At 41.9% G+C, this 21,335-nt stretch overlaps 1 protein-coding gene across 3 annotated transcripts in view; it reads left to right on the forward strand.

The window, feature by feature from the left end:
- Window positions 1-20,559, forward strand: part of gtf3c2 (general transcription factor IIIC, polypeptide 2, beta) — a 163,802-nt gene extending 143,243 nt beyond the window's left edge. Inside the window, exons 18-19 of one of the 3 annotated variants that reach the window (XR_011593856.1) lie at window positions 4,830-5,206; window positions 20,442-20,559. Coding sequence is in view for 1 of the 3 variants with exons in the window: in XM_070885142.1 (XP_070741243.1) it covers window positions 4,830-5,063 (234 nt within the window). In the remaining 2 variants the exon portion in view is untranslated. Of the gene's footprint in view, window positions 1-4,829; window positions 9,888-20,441 lie in introns of those variants that run through there. The other 2 variants (XR_011593855.1, XM_070885142.1) reach the window with 2 other exon arrangements.
- Window positions 20,560-21,335: the final 776 nt, after the last annotated feature.

Below are 21,335 nucleotides of genomic sequence, written 5' to 3' on the forward strand. Positions count from 1 at the left end.
CTCGGGTTGCTGAATGACCAGAGCATGCTGTTAGTCTTCGTTTAGCATTTTGGAGCAATAATAGGAAATTGCTGTTTCAATGTTGACTTCAAATAAAGATAGACAGAAACAAATGGGGTGTAAAATGAAGAAATTTAATTTCATGTTCTAATGTGTGAGACTACAATAATAAGATTGATAAATTACCCTCCAGGGATCCATTCAGTCCATGCGATGCTGGGAAAGTATATAAATATCTAACACCAAATGATGTTGCTTGCTATATTCGAAGTATGATTTGTAGCCCTCTTTGTAAAGAAGATGCAAGTCATCGCTTAAGATTGATCCCTTTAGAATAAACTAAGTATTGATTAAGTTGGTGTTGATCATAGTTGGTTCTCAATCTATATAAAGGATGCACTAATTTTTAAATAACTGGACTTTTTCTTCCAACCATCTTGATGTTTATGTAGCCATATAACTTATTAATAATGGTAGAAAAATGGAGATCGGAATGTGTAAACTATGCCAGTGATGGATTTTTAACGTCTGTTTTTTCCATTTTTTCTTTTTACTTTCCTTTCCCCTGAAATGATTAATACCTTACATGATGTGCAAAAAACCACAGTGCATTTGATTTCTGATCACATTTATAAAGTTTAAGTTATCATGTAAAATTGATGCTGCAGTTTTCAGAAGGGTTATCTATTTTTGAGTATGTATTATGTTTTTACATAGAGCCCTATACAAGAGTTCCATGTCCTTGTGTTAAACTGTTAAAATTGTATTGTATTTAGAATCTGCTACATTTCTGGAAACAACAGATTGACATCTTAGGGGAGATTTTCCTGTTTCGGCAACTGGAACTATTCGATCGCATGAACACAACAAATACGGAAAAATCGGGTGACTAGAGCTGCCCAATTTTCCATCCTTTAACTTAAATGGATATTTGCACTTCCCCGTCCTATTTTCCTGTATTCGCTGCACTCAGGCAATCCGGTATATTGAAGATATGAAAAGTTATCCAAGCCTAATTAAATTTCCAAATGTCACGCTTCTAAGGTGTCCATCACACTTATTTGATCAAGTAACTTGCTATCCATTAAGTTAACCATGCTGTTTCACTTGTACATAGCCAAGAACAGTTACGATCATGTGGACCGGTTTATGAGGAAGAATACCTATCATGAACCATCAATCAGTCAAATTTCTCTCATTTATTCTGATTTTTGTGCCACTGAGTACTTACAATTTAAATAATTTGCAAAAATATATACAAATATAACCATAACATTGCATTTTGGAAATCTGTCCAGTAAGATTTTCTCTCTAGAACCTTGGATTTGAGCTTTGCTCTTTTCCAGCAACTTTCTTTAGTACACCATTCCCAAGGTTGGCCACATGCAGGCTTGCGCCTGTACCCAGGGTCTGTGTCCTGCACTGCACCCAGCTCCAATTCCCCTGTTCTCCCAGTGTCCCCCTTTATCAGGACCTCTCCATCTGTCTTTAATCTTTGATAATTAGGAGTTTCAGAATCTTCTGTGGTGCAAACTTCTGCTGATTTCAGCAATGCAATTGATTGCCCTGGAGCCCCTGGCATCGAGCATTGTTAAGGACATATATGCGGGAAAGAAGTTGTATGATGTAGTTCCCTTATTTATGTTGGATTCTAGAATGCCTGCCCTATTGGAGACTGGCTTATTCTAGTCCTGGCCCTGCATGCACTGGATCTGGGTTTGCTCCAGATGGGGGCCAGCTCGCCCGTGGAGGTGCTCTGCCAGAATGAAACCACCCTTTCCTGTTGCTAAATTTCAGGACTGAGATGGGTAAGAGTAATGGGACAAAATTTTACAGCAGTTCATTTTGAGATGCATAATCTACCCTATCAGAAACCCTTTTATGTTAGCTTAGAATTATTGTCTTTACTTTTGTTTGCATTTAAATTGTTTTCTTTATAATGGTCTCCACTGTTGGCTTCCTTCATGCCTTCAGCCACACCCTAATTTCTTAAAATACTCTTAAATGCTTTCTATATGATCCTTTTAAACTATTTAAACTCTCCATTTTTTTTTACTTCATTACTAATCTTTGTTTTCTCTGAATTTGTGTACATCTCCACGAGTAATTTGAAAGATTATCAGGTGAAAAAGCAGCAAACCTGAGGACTGGGAGAATTTTGTAATACAGCAGAGGAGGAGAAAGGCTTTAATTAGGAGGGGGAAAATAGAGTATGAGAGGAAGCTTGCTGGGAACATAAGAACTGATTGCAAAAGCTTCCATAGATATGTGAAGAGAAAAAGATTAGTGAAAACAAACGTAGGTCCCTTGCAGTCAGATTCAGGTGAATTTATAATGGAGAACAAAGAAATGGCGAACCAGTTAAACAAATACTTTGGTTCTGTTTTCATGAAGGAAGACACACATAACCTTCCGGAAATACTAGGGGACCCCGAGGGTCTAGTGAGAAGGAGAAACTGAAGGATATAGAAATAGTGGCCATAGAAATAGTGGATGCATTGGTGATCATTTTCCAACAGTCTGTCGACTCTGGATCAGTTCCTATGGACTGGAGGGTAGCTAATGTAACACCACTGTTTAAAAAAGGAGGGAGAGAGAAAACAGGTAATTATAGACCGGTTAGCTTGACATCAGTAGTGGGGAAAATGTTGGAATCAATTTATTAAAGATGAAATAGCAGCACATTTGGAAAGCAGTGACAGGATCGGTCCAAATCAGCATGGATTTATGAAGGGGAAATCATGCTTGACAAATCTTCTGGAATTTTTTTCAGGATGTAACTAGTAGGGTGGACAAGGGAGAACCAGTGGATGTGGTGTATTTGGACTTTCAAAAGACTTTTGACAAGGTCCCACACAAGAGATTAGTATGCAAAATTAAAGCACATGCTATTGGGGGTAATGTACTGACGTGGATAGAGAAGTGGTTGGCAGAAAGGAAGCAGACAGTTGGGATGAACGTGTCCTTTTCAGAATGGCAGGCAGTGACTAGTGGAGTACCGCAGGGCTCAGTGCTGGGACCCCAGCTCTTTACAATATACATTAATGATTTAGATGAAGGAATTGAGTGTAATATCTCCAAGTTTGCAGACGACACTAAGCTGGGTGGCGGTGTGAGCTGTGAGGAGGATGGTAAAAGGCTGCAGGGTAACTTGGACAGGTTAGGTGAGTGGGCAAATGCATAGCAGATGCAGTATAATGTGGATGGATAAATGTGAGGTTATCCAGTTTGGGGGCAAAAACACGAAGGCAGAATATTATCTGAATTGTGGCAAATTAGGAAAGGGGGAGGTGCAACGAGACCTGGGTGTCATGGTTCATCAGTCATTGAAAGTTGGCATGCAGGTACAACAGGCGGTGAAGAAGGCAAATAGTATGTTGGCCTTCATAGCTAGGGGATTTGAGTATAGGAGCAGGGAGGTCTTACTGCAGTTGTACAGGGCCTTGGTGAGGCCTCACCTGGAATATTGTGTTCAGTTTTGGTCTCCTAATCTGAGGAAGGATGTTCCTGCTATTGAGGGAGTGCAGCGAAGGTTCACCAGACTGATTCCGGGGATGGCGGGACTGACATATATGAGGAGAGACTGGATCAACTGGGCCTGTATTCACTGGAGTTTAGAAGGATGAGAGGGGATCTCATAGAAACGTATAAGATTCTGACGGGACTGGACAGGTTAGATGCGGGAAGAATGTTCCCGATGATGGGGAAGTCCAGAACCAGGGGACACAGTCTTAGGATAAGGGGTAGGCCATTTAGGACTGAGATGAGGAGAAACTTCTTCACTCAGAGTTGTTAACCTGTGGAATTCTCTACTGCAGAGAGTTGTTGATGCCAGTTCATTGAATATATTCAAGAGGGGGTTAGATATGGCCCTTGTGGCTAAAGTGATCAAGGGGTATGGAGAGAAAGCAGGAAAGAGGTACTGAAGGAATGATCAGCCATGATCTTATTGACTGGCGGAGCAGGCTCGAAGGGCCGGATTACCTACTCCTGCACCTAGTTTCTATGTTTCTATGTATCATGATTTTTTTGTTGCTTCCTCTTTACCAATATTTTTATCATCATCCCGAAATATTGACTCCTCACTCTATGGGGACTGGGCTCTCTCCAGTACCTTAACAAGCCGCAATTATTTTGTGTTAACCTTGCCAGTGATTGTTAGGAGTACATTATGGAAAAGCCTAATCCTGTTCTCACCTGATGCCCACACAGTTCCAGTAAGAGTGGCTGAATAGCAATTAATTTAGGGAATCGTGGCCTCTTTTCCCTTACCTGAGCTGGATTGCTACAGCCAGTTTTGTCTCTGGAACTACCTTGGCTAACCCATCAGAATCTCGGGATTGCTCCATGATCTGTGTGGCTCCGTTACTCTCTGAATGGCCGTCCCAAAGGCAACGCAAATCTTGTTTTGTTCTGCAATGAAATCTGTTGTGAAAAAAGATTTACATTTCTGCCATTTGTTTGACAGCCACTATCATGTTGCTTATCTGAGACTCCAGTTCTTGAACATTTTGCCTAATATCAACATACCAAACTAAATACTATCCTCCAGTATTGCTTGCTACTTCCTTTTTCCAATTTTCTGTTTTCATCCTAGATATCTTTTTAAAGAATTTTTAAAACGTTAGTACATTTTTATTTTATTGATGTGCTGTCCCAGTTTCCAGAAGACTTTTTAAAGCTTTTTTGTTTACTTTGTTTTACTACTTTGCACTCTCTCAACTTATTACATTACTATATCTTGCTTTGGCAATTTCCTTGATTTCATGCATAAATCACAATTTAGCATTTCACTCAGTTTTGACGCCCATTATTTTTTTTCCACCCAGGTCCGTTTCAATCCCAATCTTGATGCCCACGGATGGGTCCTCTCAGCTGGGCAATCAGGTATTGTCCGAGCACACTGTGTGCGGAGCCTTAACACACACGTGAGCAGGAAGCTGATCAAGGAATATCGAGCACAATTTAGTTCTATGTTCCAACCTACAGAAGCTGAAGCAACTGAGAATCCCATTTTCTCTACTGTCGCACACAGTGTCGAAACAACAGTGCAAACAAAATGATGTGCATCAGCATAACTAGAGGACATAAAGACACAACTCTACTGGTGTGCCAGCACATTCAGTCTCCCAAGCAACAAATGCAATCGTGATGTGAAGCCCACCCACTGGTTCCTACCAGGGCACAATAACTGAACATGGCACAGGTATGCTTCTCTGCCAGTTCAGCTGTGTATTTTTTTCTAAAGTTTGTTATATAGAATAATATGTCTTATTTAAATGTGTTACTAGAGCTCAATCTGTTGAATCAGACACATGATTTTTCAAATGAAATAGGCAAACAAGTGCTTCTTTCACTCTCATCTTTTCAATTCTGCTGTAAAATTGAGGAAGCTCTTTTTTTTTAGTCCCTGCATTATACTTTTCTTGAATCTTAGTGAGATGTTTTTTTTTGGTGGCTTTTTTTAAACAAAGCTTAGACAAATGCAGTCTATTTGAATCTGTGTCTGATTTCACACAATTGGCTTTAGGCAGGTTTTTAGCTGCTAAGAACAGTTTTACAAAACCACTGTTGTTAAAAATCATGAAATGTCTCAATTATATTTACAATTTTTTTTTTTAAGTGAGCCAGAAACAGTGGTCCTTGTTTTCCTGTCCATTGGCAGAAGCCAGCACCCCCAATTTATGGCCAGCCATTAAGTATTCAGGTTCTTCTATGGTACAAAATCAAACGTCATTCGGTGCAAATAACTACGTTTTGTGGTCCAAGAGCTGGTTTTGTGGTTGGTGGCCTATTTGGAACCTGGTATAAGTAGACAACAGGTCAGATTTGTATTTAAGGAAGAAAACACAAATTTGAAGATTACCAAGAAAACATGACGTACAGGATTCTAGTTTTTTATAATAATGACTGCATTTAAAGTGAAATAATATTGCATTTGCATGGAAATAAGTTTAATCCTTTCTCTTGTCTTAACAATAATTGGTAGTGCAAGGTGAGAGACCAGTTAGCAAGACTCTTGAGAATTAGGTGCACCCTCTCTACATGATTGTGCCATCTCCCTGGCGCTATGCAGGTGGAAAGGGATTTGTGCCACTGTGGATGCATCAATAAAGTTTACTTTAGTTTCAGACAGAAGTGCCATTTTTCCTAGAATACATTGTTTTTGCCATTGTAGAAAAGTAATTCTGTTTTTGGGGAGTGTGGCGAGTCAGAACATGCTAGAGGGGAACCACTACATGAGGCATCAGTGTTTGATGTGCTTTGTAGCTTTTGTTTATTCTTAGTAAAAGTATGAATATTAGCTACACTAAAGGATTTCTGTTGAATAGATATTGCTGGAAACTGACTTTCCTTTTATATGTTGATCAACATTTTATGATTTTTATAACTTGGTTATTGTAAAACAGGCAATGGTCAATTTGCTCACACTGAGCATTGCTGTCATTTCCATACTGCTTTTTCAAGGTTAAATAATGCACTGTGTGTAAAATTAGGCTTTTAGCTGTGAACCTTTCTAAAGAATTTCTTGAACAGTTCATCCTTCCCCTCTTCCTCCCGCGACCTTGAAAAAAAATCCTGTAATGTTAATTCTGAATTTACAATTTTTCAAATCTTTTGTAAAAGTGATCTGTTTTATAATAATTATAATATAACCAGTGATGTATAACTTTTTAAATTTCTCTTGGATTTCTTGTTTATGTTGTGTATTTCATTTATTTGCTGCTGCATGTAGGTTGGGCATTCAAAGATCAGTAAATCTGTAACTTACTGATGTAGTTGGATGCATCTTGATGTACAACTACCTCAAACACAGAAAACAATTTAGACTTTTTGTAAAGTTTCATACGTGCTTTATTGTGATCAGAAGATGCAGAATTACTGGACTACATCCTTAATGATGTTTGTACATCCTACTCTTCAATTGTTTCATCGTACTATCTTTCCCACTGAGATTGCTTTATTCTGGGATACAAAAGATAGTTCACATAGTGCTTCCCTTGTGCATGTATGGCACACTTGCACACAGATGTGTGTTGAATGAATGGGAGAGATCTATATAATTTGTATGGCTGATGCATATCCCTCCCTACACTTCTATCACAAGGACCACCTGTCATATATTGAAATTTTAGATGCACTATGATCAGTATAGGTTTTTAATTACTGTCTCCTCTGCTGTGGTAAAATCACAACTTAATCATATTTCATTGTAGATACAGAAGCTGACAGAGACCTGCACTTTCAATACAGATGCATCTAAACTACCAGATATATACAAGTTGTTTTTTCTCAGTGTACAGTATGACATTAAAAACTGCTCTATTTTTGAAGGTTCTACCTAACTGCAGTAGTATGATTCTTTTTAGATGTACTATGTCATGCAACATTTTAATCTTTAATAATGTATTCACAACAGACTGCTATATTGAAAGAAAATTTGGCTTTATTCCTATTTGAAAACTCTTTAGATGGACAGAAGGCGCAGTTAAAATACAGCATGTGGCGAGGTAGTCTGATGGCTTAGATATCTCTACACCGGTGCTTTGTCCTACAGCATGGTATGCATTTCATTTATGCATTGATTTCCCCATCGGTAAATTTTCAGTCTTAGTAGGAAATACACTCACAATCTGTTGTAAATGCATTTCAGGTGCACATTAATAAATTGCATTTCTCACATTTTGTTACTTTTTCACCTCTGATCCTCCCTGGGCAAGACATCATACAGGTGACTTGCACCCAGGTCTCTGCCAATGCAGCTCTGTGACCATCCACGAACTGCTGATACATGCTGGCCCAGGGAGATGTTCCCCCTCACAAGTCCATTTGAGAGTCCCCTTCCTGGGTGATGTGACTGAAATCAAAAACTTCTGGATGTTAACCTACATTCTACCACTCTGAGCGTAGCATGTTAATAAACTAACACACTGCTGCTAGAATGTACTAAAAGTCTTGGTTGAGATAAGTACTGTACTTCCATTTTTTATAAATATTTTTTTCCTTAAGTACTGTCTGAATTCAGAATGATGCCTTGAAAGCTGGGTCAACAAAAATTTCAGCTTTCAAGAAAAAGTTAATCATTCCATTAGTTCATGTGTTAACAGAGCTCAGTCCCAATTGTTTTAAACTATGTGCTATTGTGTATAAATAAAATAATTTTCTCTTTTTTTTCCCTTCCCCCCCCCCACCCATTATTTTTGATTAACCACACGGGATCGTTCCCCTTTCCTCATTTGGCTGATCAATGGGGATATGACAATTGTGGGATTTAAAAAAAAAAGTATTCCATACATTTTTTTGCCCAATGTTGGTTCCACAGTGCGGCAGATGACTTATTTTCCCTCTTGTACTTTAAATGCCCTCCCCCCGCCACCCCATACTTTGTCAAGTTGAAGCTCTGTTTAATTTTATTTTCAATCTCGTCAGTATTATATGATTAGATTATGATTTTTTTTTTCTAGAGTTCCCTGAAAAGTTACAAATCACAGTTCCATAGTTATCACCATGTCAACATGCGCTGCTGAAAGGTGAAGAGTGGAATGTTACAAACTCAACTTCTTCATAGCTTAGATGCGCATGATTTAAAACACATGACAGGGGTTGTGTTGACACCATCTGTTAAAGAATTATTTTCAGAAATCGCAATGTTGTGGATGCAGTATGGAGATTAAAATGTTCCAGTATTGTTTCAGAAATATTTCTGATCCATTATAAATATGTTGTGGTCCAGTGCATAATATGCTTCTCCGTTACAACTTCAGAGAAGCTATAATCTGTGGTGCACTGGAATATTGGGCATGCTTGTTGATTGTGTATACATAAGGCTTTTGCATTGTTGGATAACTGGCCTTAATAATGAGGTGTAGCCAACCAGGTGAATTTGACTTTGAAATAGTATCCCAGGTAACAAGTATATAACCTTTTAAATATTTAAGTATGATTCTTATGAAAGGGTCAAATGAACCCTCTAAACAAATATCTGGGTAGTTACCATAAGGGTTCAGTCCAATACATTTTTAATTTGCAAAGTTTAATACTTTCATTTGCAAAGTCTTCGTGCAGTATTTTCCCCAAAATCTATATTTTTTATTCTTTATTTGTTGCAATGCTTGTCTTCAAGTCTTTTTTTTCTTTTGAAGTGATTACCAGTGGTCAGTAATTACCCTGCTACATTTAAAGGACACTGGTGAATCTTTCATATTGGTATGGTTTAGTTCTGTTATAAATATGTATAATGCATCAAGTCATTTATTAAAATATATCTTGGAGATACCTGTGTTTATTTAGGAACAAGAGTTTTAGATTTATTGCGCAATAAGACACCTTTTAAAATACTAGGTCAACAGGCCTAATTACCCTTATTTCCACAATTTAGTTAAAATCCCAAACAATTTTGTTGGCAAGATGGTAGCATTCTGACAGTTACATTACCCAATTCAGGATGTCTGATACAGTTGCTGTCCTGACTACAGAATTCTTCAATGCAACTTTTATTTTCGTCAAAGAAATTTCGAAGTATGAACAAAAGAGAGTTCATTTGAAAAGGGAAGTAGAAAAATTAGGTGAAAATTGTTATTTATTTCCATCACACATAATTTGTAAAAGAGAAAGATGGTTTCTGGTTGGCTATAGCCAAAGTAAATGCCCACCTATTTCCTAATTTGGTTTTGCTGGTTACTAATCCATGAGGATTTTATCTGAGGTCAGGTTATTTAATTTCCAGTTAATTTCTCTCCTGACTTGACATCATGTTCTTGTGATATTTACTGTAACTATGTCTACCTATATTTTAGTAATTGGAGTATGATTCCTACTCTGACATACTCGGGCTTTAACACTGTCTCAAACTCAGTGCTTATATCTTTTTATATTTAAATGTTTCTTTTGGCCCCGAAGTCATAATATACAATTAAAACACTTTGTTTTTTTTTATAAATCTGTCTGCTTTTTTCCCCAAGTTTATTTGAGTAACATTCTAGTGACTTACTAACTAAGATGCTGATTGTTTTTGTTATTGCAGGGGGTGACTATGGCCCTGCAATATATAGACGGGGCCATTGGCAATCATAAATAGAGTTTTCAGCCCTCCTGGAGACTCCAGGAATTAAAGATTTAATCTTGGGGACATTTGTTTAGCGTACCACCTGGAGAAAATGGGCTTTTTTGTGAATTGGGTTTAAAATTTTAGACGTCTGCTCCATAAGTGTGCTTTCTGTGTGAAATTGATTCATAAAGTCCAGGAAGGTTTATAACAAAAGAAATAGGAACACGAGTAGGCCATACGGCCCCTCAAGCCTGTTCCGCCATTCAATATCATGGCTCATCTGATCATGGACTCAACTCCACTTCCCTGCCCGCTCCCCATAACCCCTTATCTCCTTATTGTTTAAGAAACTGTCTATTTTTGTCTTAAATTTATTCAATATCCCAGCTTCCACAGCTCTCTGAGGCAGTGAATTCCACAGATTTATAACTCTCCGAGAGAAGACATTTCTCCTCATCTCAGTTTCAAATGGGCAGCCCCTTAATCTAAGATCGTGCCCTCTAGTTCTAGTCTCCCCAATCAGTGGAAATATCTTCTATGCATCCACCTTGTCAAGCCCCCTCATAATCTTATACATTCTTCTGAATTCCAATGAATAGAGGCCCAACCTACTCAACCTTTCCTCATAAGTCAATCCCCTCATCTCCGGAATCAACCTAGTGAACCTTCTCTGAACTGCCTCCAAAGCAAGTATATCCTTTCGTAAATATGGAAACCAAAACTGCATGCAGTATTCCAGGTGTAGCCTCACCAATACCCTGTATAGCTGTAGCAAGACTTCCCTGCTTTTATACTCCAACCCCTTTGCAATAAAGGCCAAGATTCCATTGGCCTTCCTGATCACTTGCTGTACCTGCATACTATCCTTTTGTGTTTCGTGCACAAGCACCCCCAAGCCCCGCTGTACTGCAGCACTTTGCAATCTTTCTCCAATTAAATAATAACTTGCTCTTTGATTTTTTTTTTTCCGCCAAAGTGCATGACCTCCCACTTTCCAACATTATACTCCATCTGCCAAATTTTTGCCCACTCACTTAGCCTGTCTATGTCCTTTTGTAGATTTTGTGTGTCCTCACACATTGCTTTTCCTCCCATCTTTGTATCGTCAGCAAACTTGGCTACGTTACTCAGTCCCTTCTTCCAAGTCGTTAATATAGATTGTAAATAGTTGGGGTCCCAGCACTGATCCCTGCGGCACCCCACTAGTTACTGGTTGTCAACCAGAGAATGAACCATTTATACCGACTCTGTTTTCTGTTAGTTAGCCAATCCTCTATCCATGCTAATATTTTACCCCCAACCCCGTGAACTTTTATCTTGTGCAGTAACCTTTTATGTGGCACCTTGTCAAATGCCTTCTGGAAGTCCAAATACACCACATCCACTGGTTCCCCTTTATCCACCCTGTTTGTTACATCCTCAAAGAACTCCAGCAAATTTGTCCAGAAGGCATTTGATAAGGTGCCACATAAAAGGTTACTGCACAAGATAAAAGTTCATGGGGTCTTGCTACAGCTATACAAGGTATTGGTGAGGCCACACCTGGAATACTGCATGCAGTTTTGGTTTCGAAATGTATAAGATTATGAGGGGGCTTGACGAGGTGGATGCAGAGAGGATGTTTCCACTGATGGGGGAGACCAGAACTAGAGGGCATGATCTTAGAATAAGGGGCTGCCCATTTAAAACAGATGAGGAGAAATTTCTTCTCTCAGGGTTGTTAATCTGTGGAATTCACCACCTCAGAGCTGTGGAAGCTGGGACATTGAATAAATTTAAGACAGAAATAGACAGTTTCTTGAGCGTTAAGGGATTATGGGGAGCGGGCGGGGAAGTGGAGCTGAGTCCATGATCAGATCAGCCATTTGCAGGCCCCAGTCTGTACTGATCTTAGCCGGGGTGGACAGAAGGAAGGTACTATTGGATTTGCCTCAATCCCTGGGGGAAGAATCAGCCAGGATTCCCTTTTGTGATCATCCTGTTACTCCTGCCAGATCAGAGGTCATGTCTCAATATCATGTGAGGACAGTACTGGGTTTCACTGTAATGTAGAGAGAAAGGATCTTCGCTCCAAAAATCAAGAAGTCGAATCATTTTGGGTGCAGCTAAGAAACAGCAAGGGTCAGAAAACTTTGGTGAGAGTTGTTTATAGGTCCCCAAACAGTCGTTGTAATGTAGGGCAGAGTATAAATCGGGACGTTAGAGGCGCATGTAACATGGGTAATACAGTAATCATGGGGGACTTTAATCAACATGTAGACTCGGCAAACCAAATTTGCAATAATAATGTTGAGGACAAGTTCATAGATCAGTATGTTGAAGAAGCAACTAGGGAACAGGCTATTTTAGATCTACATAAGAACATAAATAGGCCATTTGGCCCCTCGACCCTGCTCCGCCATTCAATAAGATCATGGCTGATCTGATCACAGACTCAGCTGCACTTCCCTGCCCGCTCCCCATAACCCTTTAATCCCTTATCGCTCAAAAATCTGTCTATCTCCGCCTTAAATATATTCAATGACCCAGCCTCCACAGCTCTGCAGGGCAGATAATTCCATAAATTTACAATCCTCAGAAGAAATTCCTCCTCATCTCCGTTTTAAATGGGCGGCCCTTTATTCTGAGACTATGTCCCCTAGTTTTAGTTTCCCCTATGAGTGGAAATATCCTCTCTGCAGCCTCCTCATTATCTTATCTTATATGTTTCAGTAAGATCACCTCTCATTCTTCTGAATTCCAATGTGTATAGGCCCAACCTACTCAACCTATCGTCATGTCAACCCCCGCATCAGTTCAAACTGTCACAGGATGGGAGAGTGGAGAGCACCAGTTCCAATTGTCACAGGACAGAGAGTGGAGAGCACCAGTTCCAACTGTCACAGGACGGGAGAGTGGAGAGCACCAGTTCCAACTGTCACAGGACAGAGAGTGGAGAGCACCAGTTCCAACTGTCACAGGACGGGAGAGTGGAGAGCACCAGTTCCAACTGTCACAGGACGGGAGAGTGGAGAGCACCAGTTCCAACTGTCACAGGACGGGAGAGTGGAGAGCACCAGTTCCAACTGTCACAGGACAGAGAGTGGAGAGCACCAGTTCCAACTGTCACAGGACGGGAGAGTGGAGAGCACCAGTTCCAACTGTCACAGGACGGGAGAGTGGAGAGCACCAGTTCCAACTGTCACAGGACGGGAGAGTGGAGAGCACCAGTTCCAACTGTCACAGGACAGAGAGTGGAGAGCACCAGTTCCAACTGTCACAGGACAGAGAGTGGAGAGCACCAGTTCCAACTGTCACAGGACGGGAGAGTGGAGAGCACCAGTTCCAACTGTCGCAGGACAGAGTGGAGAGCACCAGTTCAAACTGTCACAGGAGCATCCAGTCGTGCCCCGGTAGCTGCCCCCAAAGGAAGTGGAGTGTGGGAAATTGCACTCCGCTTCCATTGAGGGGTGGTAAGGCCAATTCTGCGGCGGGAGCAGGACTTCCACGTTGGGGGCTAAAATTCCCGGCCCCAGAAGGTTACCGCCCCCAAGATGGGAGCCAGTGCGGGGAGGCAGAGGGAAGATGAGGGGAGGCGGGGGGCGGGGGATGGAGGGGAGAGTGGTGGAGGTGAGGGGTGGAGAAACCCAGGGCGCGGGACAGGAGGGGCCACATTGCAGCGAAGGTCTTGGGGGGCGAAGTGTGTTGGAGGGGCGGGCCTGGGGGCTCTGTGCCTCGGTGCGGGGAGTGTTCACAATGGGGTGGACGGGTTGACTGCACAGATGGCGGTTGATGGATGTGGTGTGGTTGGCATTGCGGGGGCATGGCTCCGGGGTGGCCGGGGCTGGGGGCTCGACATCCGGGGGTGTTCTGCATTTGGGAAGGATTCTGACGGGACAGGGCGGGTTGGGTGCGGGGGAAGTGTTCCCAGTGTTGGGTGGGTCCAGAGCCGGTGGGGGGGTGGGCTGTTTGGGACTGGGATTGGGAGACTTCTTCACTCGGGGAGTTGTTGGCCTGTGGTGTTCCCTGCCGCGGAGAGTTGTTGATGCCAGATCATTGGATGTGTTCGGGAGGGACTTGGATGTGGTCCTTGCGGCTGGGGGGTGTGGAGGAGGCGTGAGGGGAAGGTGCTGGGGTGGGTGATCAGCCATGAATCTTGTTGAATGGCGGTGTAGGCTCGAAGGGTCGAATGGCCTACTCCTGTACCTATTTTCTATGTTTCTAACTCTGGAATCAACCTAGTGAACCGTCTCTAAACAGCCTCCTTAAATATGGAGACCAAAACTGTACACAGTACTCAAGATGTGGCCTCACCAATACCCTGTGCAGTTGCAGCAGGACTTTTCTGCTTTTATAGAAACATAGAAAATAGGTGCAGGAGTGGGCCATTCGGCCCTTCGAGCCTGCACCAACATTCAATAAGATCATGGCTGATCATTCACCTCAGTACCCCTTTCCTGCTTTCCATACCTCTTGATCCCTTTAGCCGTAAGGGCCATATCTAACTCCCTCTTGACTATATCTAACGAACTGGCCTCAACAACTTTCTGCGGTAGAGATTTCCACAGGTTAACAACTCTGAAGAAGTTTCTCCTCATCTCGGTCCTAAATGGCTTATCATTAGATTGTGACCCCTGGTTCTGGACTTCCTCAGCATCAGGAACATTCTTCCTGCCTCTAACATGTCCAATCACGTCAGAATTTTATATGTTTCGATGAGATCCCCTCTCATTCTTCTAAACTCCAGTGAATACAGGCCCAGTTGATCCAGTGTCATCTCATATGTCAGTCTTGCCATATTGGGAATCAGTCGGGTGAACCTTCGCTGCACTCCCTCAATAGCAAGAACGTTCTTCCTCAGATTAGGAGACCGAAACTGAACATAATATTCCAGATGTGGCCTCACCAAGGCCCTGTACAACTGCAGTAAGACCTCCCTGCTCCTATACTCAAATCCCCTAGCTATGAAGGCCAACATGCCATTTGCCTTCTTCAGCGCCTGCTGTACCTGCATGCCAATTTTCAAAGACTGATGTACCATGACACCCAGGTCTCGTTGCACCTCCCCTTTTCCTAATCTGTCGCCATTCAGATAATATTCTGCCTTCATGTTTTTGCCACCAAAGTGAATAACCTCACATTTATCCATCCACATTATACTGCATCTGCCATGCATTTGCCCACTCACCTAACCTGTCCAAGTCACCTCTTAGCATCCTCCTCACGGCTCACGCCGCCACTCAGCTTAGTGTCATCTGCAAACTTGGAGATATTACACTCAATTTCGTCATCTAAATCATTGATGTATGTTGTATGTAGCTGGGGTCCCAGCACTGAACCCTGCGGCACCCCACTAGTCCCTGCCTGCCATCCTGAAAAGGACCCATTTATCCCGACTCTCTGTTTCCTATCTGCCAACCAGTTCTCTATCCACGTCAATACATTACCCCCAATACCATGTGCTTTAATTTTGCACACCAATCTCTTGTCCCCCTTGCAATAAAGGCCAACATTTTATTTGCCTTCCTGATTACTTGCTGTACCTGTATACTAACTTTTTGTGTTTCATGCACAAGGTCCCCCAGGTCCCTCTGTACTGCAGCACTTTGCAATTTTTCTCCATTTAAATTATAATTTGCTTTTCTATTTTTTCTGTCAAAGTGGATAACCTCATTTTTCCTCATTATACTCCATCTGCCAAATTTTTGCCCACTTACATAGCCTGTCTATATCCCTTCGCAGATTTTTTGTGTCCACACACTTTGCTTTCCCATTCATCTTTGTATCATCAGCAAACTTGGGTACATTACACTCAGTCCCTTCATCATTAATATAGATTGTAAATAGTTGAGGACCCAGTACCGATCCCTGCGGCACCGCAGTAGTCACTGCCAACTGGAAAATTACCCATTTATCCCGAGTCTCTGTTAGCCAATCCTCTATCCATGCTAATATATTGCCTCCAACCCCGTGAACTTTTATCTTGTGTAATAACCTCTTGTGTGGCACCTTAATCGAATGCCTTCTGGAAATCCAAATATACCCCATCCACTGGTTTCCCCCTTATCCGCCCTGCTCGTTACATCCTCAAAGAACTCCAGCATATGTGTCAAACATGATTTCCCTTTCATTAAGCCATGTTGACTCTGCTTGATTGAATTATGCTTTTCCAAATTTTCTGCTCATGCTTTCTTAATAATGGACTCCAGCATTTTCTCAACGATGTTAGACTAACTGGTCTATAGTTTCTTGCTTTTTGTCTGCCTCCTTTTTTTAAATAGGGACATTACATTTGCGGTTTTCCAATCCGCTGGGACCGCCCCAGAATCCAGGGAATTTTGGTAGATTGCAACTAATGCATCCACTATCTCTGCAGCCACTTCTTTTAAGACCCAAGGATGTAACCCATCAGGTCCAAAAGGCACTTTTCTGCCTTTAGTCCCATTATTTTACCGAGTACTACTTCATTAATGATTGTATTAAGTTCCTCCCTCCTTATCTAGTATTGTGCAATGAGAAAGGGCTAATTAATAACCTTGTAGTAAAGGGGCCCTTAGGGAAAAGTGACCATAATATGATAGAATTTTATAAAGATTGAAAGTGATTTAGTTAAATCTGAAACTAGGGTTATAATTCTAAACAAAGCAAACTATGTAGGTATGAGGGGCGAGTTGGCTTAGGTAGATTCAGAACTACATTAAAAGGTATGATGGTAGTCAAGCAATGGCTAGCATTTAAAGAATTAATGCATAATTTGGAACAAATGTACATCCTTTTAAGGCATAAAAACCCCACAGGAAAAGTGGTCCAACCGTAGCTAAAAAGAGAAGTTAATGATGGTATTAGATCTAAGGAAGAGGCTTATAATTTTGCCAAAAAAGAGCAATAAGCCTGAGGATTGGGAGGATTTTAGAATTCAGAAGAGGACCAAGAAATTGATATATAATATAATGAGTAAACTAACGAGAAACCTAAAAACAGACACTAAAAGCTTCTATAGGTATGTAAAAAGGAAAAGATTAGCAAAACTAAATGTGGGTTCTTTACAGGCTAAGACAAGAGAAATTATAATGGGGAATAAGGAAATGGTAGAGAAATTAAACAAATACTTTGTGTCTACCTTCACGGAAGAAGACGCACAAAGCCTCCCAGAAATAGTGGAGAACCAATCTAACGAAAATGAGGAACTGAAAGAAATTAGTATTAGTATTAGTATTAATAAAAAAAGTACTGGAGAAACTAATGGGACAAAGCTGATTAAACCCCCGGGACCTGATGGCCTACATCCTAGGGTTTTGAAAGATGTGGCTATAAGAGATAGTGGATGCATTGGCTGTCATCTTCCAAAATTCCATAGATTCTAGATTCTGTAGCAAATGGAACCCCCGATTTAAGAAAGGAGGGAGCAAGAAAATAGGGAACTGCAGACCAGTTAGCTTGACATCAGGGAAAATGCTAGAATCTATTATTAAATATGTAATTACAGAGCACTTTGAAAATAATAATAGGATTGGGCAGAGTTAACACTGATTATGAAAGGGAAATTATCTTTGACAAATCTGTTGAGTTTTTTGAGGTTGTAACTAGCAGAATAGATAAGGAGGGACCAGTGGATGTGGTGCATTTGGATTTTCAGGAGGCATTTGATAAGGTGCCATGCAAGAGGTTATTAAACAAAATTAAGGATTATGGGATTGGGGGGAATATACTAGCATGGATTGAGGATTGGTTGACTGACAGAAAACAGTAGGAATAAACGGATCATTTTCAGGTTGGAAGACTGTAACTAGCGGAGTACCGCAAGGATCAGTGCTTGGGCCTCAGCTATTCACAATCTATAATCAATGATTTGGATGAGGGGACCAAATGTTGCTGATACAAAGCTAGGTTGAAATGTAAGTTGTGAGGAGGATGGAAAGAGACTTCAAGGAAATATAGACAGGCTAAGTGAGTCAGCAAGAACATGGCAAATGGAATTTTGGGCTCAATTATGGCCCACCCCTTTTTTTGCACACTTACTGGAGATGCGGCACTTTTCTCCGTTGATAATTGCTCCCCACTTTGGCTGCTGTCTGGCCTCTCCTCGGTTGTTGCGCAGCGTGGCCAGTCGAGTTGGGAGCGGACGTCTGCACATGCATATTGGAGTTGGGTCGTGATGTCCACGCATGCGCAGTCGCGCTGAAATTTGACAATCGACGATTTTTTAAAGGAAATGCTTGTGTTTTGCTGTCCGGTGAGTTTGCTTCCTGCAGCCTGTGTGTGCTCTGATGTCGGCAGTTCCCGCCCCTCTCCCTGGCCGAGTAGTCTCCCGGTCGTCCCGCCCCTCTCCCTGGCCGAGTGGTCTCCTGGTCGTCCCGCACCTATCCCAGGCCGAGTGGCCTCCTGCACCGGCTGGCCTGCTGTTGAAGTAGCTGCTTGTGTTTTGCCCTTGCTGCAGCCTGTCCGGTGAGTTTGCTTCCTGCAGCCTGTGTGTCCCTTCCCGGGCCGAGTTTTCAGATGAAGGTAGGACTTTGTTCTATTTTTTATTTCTTCTTGAAAGCTTATTACTTTTTGTGCTATGTTTTGTGCTTTGTTTAATGCTTTGTTATTCTTGGTGCAAGGTCCTCTCCGCTTCCCTTCCCGCCCCTATCCCAGGCCGACTGGCCTCCGATGTACCTACCTGCGCTGATTTCTTAACTCTCCAAGGGTTTTCTGAAGTGGCCACATACGCTGGCCTAAGTAGATTTGGAGTAATTATTAGCTGGCTAAATGGCCAAAACTGGCGTAGGTGGCTGGTAATGCCCCCTTTTGAGAAAAAAAATTAAACTAAACTAAAAAAAATCCTAACTAACTCACTTACACTGGCGCAAATTGAATGTGCATAATGGGGATTTTTAAGATACTCCAGAAAAATCAAGTTGCTCCAAAAAAAAACCGGAGAAACTCCTGGCCAAAATTGAGCCCATAATGTGGAGAAATGTGAAGTTATCCACTTTGGTTGGAAAAATAGAAAAGCAGAGTATTTGTTAAGTGGTGAGAGATTGGGAAATGTTGGTGCTCAGAGGGACCTGGGTGTCCTTGTACACCAATCACTGAAAGTTAACATGCAGGTACAGCAAGCAATTAAGAAAGCAAATGGTATGTTGACCTTTTATTACAAGAGGATTTGAGTATGAGTGAAGGGGCTGAATTTTCGGCTTCCTTCCGCCCTGTTAGCGTCCCAGATGGAAGGCAATGGCGGCGGTAAGTGCTTCCGGGCAAGCAGCTAGCTTCCAGCTGGGACTTTCGGTTGCAGTTTTGACGGGGCGCAGAGCAGTACCGCCCAGAAGAGGTGAGCCGGTGTGCAACGCCTCTGGTTGCGACACCAGCTTGATTTCTGGCTGTTGCCCGATCTGCAGCACTCAGAGCGCCCGGCTGGAACCACCTGTGAAAGCGGGTGGTTTGAGCTGTAGCGGCTGCAGTGAGGTAAATAATGTCGACCTCTGGTAAATGTGATTGTTTTGTTTGTTTTTTTTGCGATTTATGTTGTGGTGATGTGAGTTATTGGGAATGTTTTTGGTGGGGTTTTTTTAAGCTTTTTATTTTGCCCCCCAAGCACCCTCTTACAGCGCTCCGAGGCTGGCTGTTTAGCTCGGGATTTTCACTTGCTCGGCCAGCCAAGCGCTCTAAGAAAGGTGTGTAATGCCTCCCTTAGCACTCTGCCCCACACTTGGGGCCCAGCTGACGAATTTTGCTGACTGAGGTACAAACTGTTCCTGGGTTCAAACTTTACCATCCCGAAATGAGCAGAACCGAAAATCCAGCCCATGATGCCTTATTGCAATTATATAGGACCCTGGTGAGACCGCACCTGGAGTATTGTGTATAGTTTGGTCTCCTTACCTAAGAAAGGATATACATACCATAGAGGGAATGCAACAAAGATTCACAAGACTGATTCCTGGGATGGGGAGATGGTCCTATGATGCGAGATTGAGTATACAAGGCCTATATTCTCTCGAAGAATGAGAGGTGATCTCATTGAAACATACAACATTCTTACAGGGCCTGACAGGATAGATTTAGGGAAGATGTGGCCCCTGACCGGGGAGTCTAGAACCAGGGGTCACAGTCTCAGAATAAGGGGTCAGCCATTTAGGACTGAGATGAGAAATTTCTTCACTCAGGGTGGTGAATCTTTGGAATTCTCTACCCCAGAAGTCTGTGGAGGCTCAGTCTTCGAATATGTTCAAGGCAGAGATCACTAGATTTTTGGATATTAAGTGAATCAAGGGATATGGGGACAGTGCAAGAAAGTGGAGTTGAGGTAGAAGATCAGCTGTGATCTTATTGAATGGCGGAGCAGGCTCGAGGGGCTGAATGGCCTACTCCTGCTCCTAATTCTTATGACGAAGGGTCATTGACCTGAAACGTTAACTCTGCTTCCTCTCCACAGATGCTGCCTGACCTGCTGAGACTTCCAGCATTTTCTGGTTTTTTCCAGCATCCGCAGTATTTTGCTTTTGTATTGGACTGGAACCCCTCCTCCCTGCAACTCCCCTTTTTGCGTCAAATCCACATTAAAGCTTGATTCTGGATCTAGTGGGCTAGTGGAAGCCCTTCCATGGCGTGCCTTGGAATTCCAGGCCATGAGGCAAAACCTTTTTAAACGCATACACTACAAGCTTTACCTGCTTTGGGATTTTACTCCAATATACTTATCATTGGCCATCATAAGTTTACATCATGAATTCCAGCATACATTGCCATGATTTTCCCATAGCGCATAGTTGGAAAATTAGTCCGATTGTCCAGGTTCATGCATGAAGAATGATTAGTTGAGTAAGATACTGGAAGGAAGGTCAGCATCTTTGTGTCTGTAACTCAGCACGAAGGGAAGAACCTTGGAAGAGAAAACAAAGTCCACTCCAGCAGCGGTATAACAGCAGCTAATTTACAGCATCTGGCAGGCCGAGAGTACCTCCTTCAGTGGTCGATACAAAACAAAAAAGCATGCTTCATTTTTGTTACACCTGCACGTAACTGGAATGATCCACCTCATTAACAAATGGATAATCATTTTCTCTATAAAACATGATAAAATGTTTATTTAAAATTACATGCCATGCAGTTTATTCCAGATACATTTGATAAACTACAATTGGAAAAACTTGGTATTTCTCAGGTTATTAATGAAAATTGTTTATATTAAGCGGTACCAGAGAAAACATCCAAGAGTTTTTGAGACTTTATTGTGACAACAATCTATTGAAAATTCATGTCCAACACATATGAAGTTAATCTGCAATTGCTCAGGAATGGGCTCATCTGGGATTGCAAGATTGGTAAA

Source organism: Pristiophorus japonicus, chromosome 7 (assembly GCF_044704955.1).
Source record: "Pristiophorus japonicus isolate sPriJap1 chromosome 7, sPriJap1.hap1, whole genome shotgun sequence".
NCBI classification, from domain to species: domain Eukaryota; kingdom Metazoa; phylum Chordata; class Chondrichthyes; family Pristiophoridae; genus Pristiophorus; species Pristiophorus japonicus.